At 34.9% G+C, this 6,433-nt stretch overlaps 1 protein-coding gene across 1 annotated transcript in view; it reads left to right on the top strand.

Moving 5' to 3' along the window:
- Positions 1-2,056: 2,056 nt before the first annotated feature.
- LOC136024706 (CCR4-NOT transcription complex subunit 7-like) overlaps positions 2,057-6,433 on the top strand; it is a 31,945-nt gene continuing 27,568 nt past the window's right edge. The window contains exon 1 of the mRNA XM_065700122.1: positions 2,057-2,084. Coding sequence (XP_065556194.1) covers positions 2,057-2,084 — 28 coding nt within the window. The remainder of the gene's footprint in view (positions 2,085-6,433) is intronic.

Raw genomic sequence — 6,433 nt, 5'->3', positions numbered from 1 at the left:
GACGTCATTATAAGATGACACTACAGACCGGGACACCGGGACACAAATGACGACCGGGACACCGGGACACAAATGACGACCGGGACACAGGGAATATAAATGACGACCGGGACACTCAAAGAGAAATTATAGACCGGGACACCGGGACACAAATGACGACCGGGACACCGGGACAGAGGGAATATAAATGACGACCGGGACACTCAAACAGAAATTACAGACTGGGATACCTGACACAAATGATCACCAGGACACAGGGGATATAAATGACGACCAGGACAAAGGGACACAACTACAACGGGGACGCCGGGGGCACAGGGGGATATATAAATGACGACGGAGACACAGGGAATGTTCGATTAGCAATCACCATCAACAAAGCTCAAGGGCAATCGTTAGAAAAATACGGTATAGATCTGAATAGGAATTGTTTTCCCATAGACAATTATTATGTTGCATGTTCAAGAGTTGGTAAACCTGACAATCTATTTATATGGACTAACAATGGGACAGCAAAGAATGTTGTATATTCGCAAGTTCTACGTAGTTAAAAATATATATAGATATATCTATCTATATTCACAGGTGGGACACAGGGACACAACTACAATGGCGCTTAACTAATATGGCACGTAACGACTTACACGCGCAGAGGGGCTTGGGGGGGGCGCGAAGCACCCCCACCAACTAGGTGTTGGGGTGGCGCGAAGCGCCACCCCAACAGCTAGTTATATATATAAAAATAAGTTGTCTGTCTGTTATACCTGTTACACTATGTCTGTTACGCCAGATTATATCTTATCTATATATAAAAATAAGTTGTATGTATTTTTGTGTTGAGGGTTTAAATGTAAAAACTGGGTATTGCATAAATATTTCGAAATATTTTGACAATAGATTAATGTAATTTGAAAACCTTTATGCCAAAAGGCATGCGGCTAAAGAACGCAAAACCGCGCAATTAGATGAAGATCAACCTGGACAGCGAGAGTCAAAACGTATCAAAACTGGAAATGATAGCGATGATGATTGGGTTTGGGATTTTGACTTGGATAAGGTCATCAATACCTACCAGATTTTAGTTAAAAAAACAAAGGTTCGGCGATATGTATTTACGTCTGAAAAATAAAGAAGAAAAGAAAACTGAAACTAAAATGTAAAAACTGGGAATTGCATAAATATTTCAAAATATTTTGACAATAGACAGATACTTAAAATTTTAAGGTTTATTATAAATTGTTGAGCTTTAGCATGCTTGGCACGTGAAGATTTTTCCAACTGTCAATGTTAGAATGAACATTGACCAACAAAATTTGCGATTGCTATATGTTACTTGGTTAATACCAAGTGCCATAAGAAGGTAAAAAAACTAAAAAGAAAAAAAAAGCTAAAAAAAACTAAAAAAATTTAAAACTAAAAAAGGAACTATACCCATATCTATAATATATATATAAAAATAAGTTGTATTTCTGTTGACTGACTTCATGTTTGTGTGTCGACTGATGTCATGTTTGTCGACTGACGTCATTATGAGGATTGAGCATTATTCCGTCATGAAGTTGTTTGTCGACTGACGTCATGTTTGTCGACAGACGGAATTACAGACCGGGACACCGGGACACAAATGACGACCGGGAAACAGGGAATATAAATGACGAACGGGACACTCAAAGAGAAATTACAGGCTGGGACACCGGGACACAAATAACGACCGGGACACAGGGAATATAAATAACGACCGGGACACAGGGACACAACTACAACGGGGACGCAGGGGGGATCCCTAGAAAAGCTAAATTAGTCTTGTCAAGTGTCCTAGTAGACTCAGCAATAAAATTGGCAAACATTAGACCCAGTGAGCCGTACTTTTATGTTTGAAAGAATGAGCACTAAAGTTCGAGTGTATTGAAAATTATTATTATAGAGGTAAGAACAGTGGGCCTAATATAGAGATTAGTAGGGGTTGGATATGGTATTTCGGTAAATGGTATTGGGAATAGAATAGATAGATAGATTTTGTACTGATTAACTAGACAGAAGAAACACTTTCTGTGAGATGGAATATAGAAAGATAAATATGGCAAGTGAATGCTTTGTAGCAATTTTTCTCAAATGGGATATTTACTTCCTTTTGATATATAACGAATAATTTTCGAAGAATTAAAGCTTTGGTGAAAGAAAGGAAAAAAAAAATCATTTTCTTAAATTTGAAATTATCATATTTTTTTAGGTCTTATGTTCAAACATAAGTTATTTTTAAAGATATTCTTTTGATGTTCAAATTTTTACTATTAGGAGTAGTTATGCGAATTCTATGCGAACTGAGCGTGACAGAATAAAGTGAAATGAATAAATTGTCAATTGGGACAATATTTTCTTGTGTCTTGCTGTTCAGTTTTATTACCAGTATTTTATTTTTGTGTTTTTATTAAGTGTACCTTTGTTTGAGGATAGAAAACCATTTTTTTTTGAAATTTTTTTTTTTTTGAAAACCCAGGGGAAAATCTGTAAACTTTGAAAGTAGTGAAAGTAGGTTAGATACATAATTAAAGTCTTAATCATAATTAAGTTCTGTGAAATTCCCACTTCCTAGATGACAACATTAATATTATAAATTTTGAATATTTGCAGGAACTGGCAGATTAAAATAGGTCAGTTCCTGTCACATGCTTCAATGTTTGTTTCCTTGTTTCAGTGTATATAAGCCAGCGTTTTTAGATTATTTTATTCAGTTCTTATTCTGTGTCTGTCCTCGTCGTGCGTATATTTAATGTATTATATGTGTAAATAAACATTTTTATACTCTACACATAAACTTAATGAAAGTTAGAGACACTTGAAATCCTCTACCGGTCGAACCCCAGATTTTAGGCCAACGCTGCCAATAGAATCTAAAGAAGAGAGCACAGAGCAATAGAGAAACAATTTACAGAGAGAAATAGAGTCACAATTTACAGTGAAGTATTAGAGGGAGTACTTTACAGTGTTTTCCAAGATTTCCCCTCCAACTCCCCCCAATGTCAAAGATCTGGTCGGGATTTGAAATAAGAGCTGTAAGACATGAATTCCTTCTAAATATCAAATTTCATTAAGATCCGATCACCTATTCGTAAGATATTAATACCCCAATTTTCCAAGTTTTAGGTTTCCCCCTCCAATGTCACCAGATCCAGCCAGGATTTAAATAAGAGCTTTGAGACACGATATCTTTCTAAATATAAAATTTCATTGAGAACCGATCACCCGTTCGCAAGTTAAAAATACCTCATTTTTTCTAATTTTTCAGAATTTACAATCCCCCCCCCCAACTAACCCAAAGAGAAGCGGATCCGTCCTGGTTATGTCAATCATGTATCTAGAACTTGTGCTTATTTTTCCCACCAAGTTTCATCCCGATCCCTCCACTCTAAGTGTTTTCCAAGGTTTTAGGTTTTCCCCTCCCCACCCCCCAATGTCACCAGATCCGGTCGGGATTTAAAGTAAGAGCTCTGATAAAAGATATCCTTCCAAATATCAAATTTCATTTAGATCCGATCACCCGTTCGTAAGTTAAAAATACCGCATTTTTTTTAATTTTTCAGAATGAACCCCCATCCTCCCTAACTACCCCAAAGAGAGCGGATCCGTTCCGGTTATGTCAATCATGTATCTAGGACTTGTGTTTATTTTTTCCCACGAAGTGTCATCCCGATCCCTCCACTCTAAGTGTTTTCAAAGATTTTAGGTTTCCCCCTCCAAACTCCCCCCCCCCTCAATGTCACCAGATCCGGTCGGGATTGAAAATAATAGCTCTTAGACACGATATCCTTCCAAACATCAAATTTCATTAAGATCTGATCAATCGTTCCTAAGTTAAAAATACTTCAATTTTTCAATTAACGGGCTCCCCACTCCCCAGATGGTCAAATCGGGAAAACGACCTATTTCTAATTTAATCAGGTCCGGTCCCTGATACGCCTGCCAAATTTCATCGTCCTAGCTTACCTGGAAGTGCCTAAAGTAGTAAAACCGGGACCGACAGACCGACAGAATTTGCGATTGCTATATGTCAATTGGTTAATAACAAGTGCCATAAAAAGAAAACTAAAAAAAGAAGAAAAAACCTAAAAGGAAAAAAAAGATAAAAACTAAAAAGAATACAAATTAAAAAAAGAAGAGACCTAAAAAAGAAAAAGAAAAAAACTAAAACACAAAAGAGTAAAAAAAAGAAGAAACCAAAAAGGAATAAAAGAAAATATAAAAAAAAACTAAAAAAGAAAAAAAAAACTAAAAAAAGAAAAAGAAAAACGAAAAAAATCAAAAAACTAAAAAAAAAAAATATAAAAACTAAAAAGAAAAACAAAAAAAAAAGAAAACAACTAAGAAAAGAAAAAATTAAAAATAAAGAAGAAAAAGAAAACTTACAAAAAGAACAAAAAAAAAAAAAACAAAAAAAAGGTAAAAAACTATAAAACAAATTTTAAAGAAAAAAAAACAAAAAAAAAAAAAACTAAAAAAACTATCTATGTTTTGCGGATGTCCACATATGTGAGTTTGTTTGTCCGCATATGACGTCTGAAAAATAAAGAAGAAGAAAAAAACTAAAAAAGAAAAAAAAGGTACAAAACTAAAAAATAGAAAAAAACTATAAAAGAAAAAAAAAGCATCTTTGTTTTTTTTGTGTGTTTGAGGGTTTGCATATGACGTCTAAAAAATAAAGAAGAAAATGAAAACTAAAAAAGAAAAAAATGGTAAAAAAACTAAGAAAAAAAACTAAAAAAACTAAAAAAAAGAAAAAAACTAAAAAATAAAAAACAAAAATATAAAAAAAACTAAAAAAAGATAAAAACTAAAAAAAACAAAAAAAGAAAAAACTAAAAAAGGAAAAAACTAAAAAAAGAAAAAACTAAAAAGAATAACTAAAAAGAAAAAACTGAAAAAAGAAGAAAAAACTAAAAAAGAAGAAACTAAAAAAAAAGAAAAAACTAAAAAAGAAGAAAAACTAAGAAAACTAAAAAAGAAAAAACTAAAAAAATTATATCTATACATATTAAAATAAGTTGTATGTATGGATGTTTGTGTGTTTGTGGGTTTGCATATGACGTAATTATAAAGTACATAAGGCTTTGTATATGACGTCATTATAAGATGACGCTACAGACCGGGACACCGGGACAAAAATGACGACCGGGGACACAGGGAATGCAAATGACGACCGGGACACTCAAAGAAAAATTACAGACTGGGACACCGGGACACAAATGACGATCGGGACACAGTGAATATAAAATGACTACCGGGACACAGGGACAACTACAACGGGGACACTGGGGGCAAAGGGGGGATATATAAATGACGACGGGGACACAGGGAATGTTCGATTAGCAGTCACCATCAACAAAGCTCAAGGGCAATCATTAGAAAAATGCGGTATAGATCTGAATATGGGTTGTTTTTCCCATGGACAATTATATAATTGCATGTTCAAGAGTCGGTAAACCTGACAATCTATTTATATGCACAGACAATGGGAAAACGAAGAATGTTGTATATTCGCAAGTTTTACGTAGTTAAAAACATATCTATCTATATATATATTATATATATAAATAAGTTGTTTGTTTGTGTGTCTGTCGACTGACGTCATGTTTGTGTGTCCAATGACGTCATATTTGTCGACTGACGTCATTATAAGGATTGAGCTGTATGTCGTCATTAAGTTGTTTGTCGACTGGCGTCATGTTTGTCGACTGACGAAATTACAGAATTACGGGACACAAATGACGACCGGGACACTCAAAGAGAAATTACAGACTGGGACACAAATAACGACCGGGACACAGGGAATATAAATGACGACCGGGACACAGGGACACAACTACAACGCGGACACCGGGGGGTACAGGGGGGGATATATAAATGACGACCGGGACACAGGGAATATTCGAATAGCAATCACCATCAACAAAGCTCAAGGGCAATCATTAGAATAATGAGGTATAGATCTGAATACGGATTGTTTTTTCCCATGGACAATTATATATTGCATGTTCAAGAGTCGGTAAACCTGACAATCTATTTATATGCACAGACAATGGGACAGCGAAGAATGTTGTATATTCGCAAGTTTTACGTAGTTAAAAACATATATATATCTATCTATATTCACAGGTGGGGCACAGGGATACAATATCTATCTATATTCACAGTTGGGACACAGAGACACAACTACAATGGCACGTAACTAATATAGCGCGTAACGACTTACGCGCACGGGGGGGGGGATGGGGGGGGCGCAAAGCACCACACCAACAGCTAGTATATATCTAAAAATGTAGTGTCCGTCTGTCCTGTCACTAAGTATGACGTCAAGATATGAAAGAAACTAACTAAAAAAAACTTAAAAGAATTAAAAACTATCTTCAATAATAAAAACTGAAAAAAAAAACTAAAA

The sequence above is a fragment of the Artemia franciscana genome, chromosome 3 (genome assembly GCF_032884065.1).
Source record: "Artemia franciscana chromosome 3, ASM3288406v1, whole genome shotgun sequence".
Lineage (NCBI taxonomy): Eukaryota > Metazoa > Arthropoda > Branchiopoda > Anostraca > Artemiidae > Artemia > Artemia franciscana.
The sequence above is the reverse complement of the archived record's forward strand: the minus strand, read 5'-3'. Positions and strand labels throughout refer to the sequence as shown.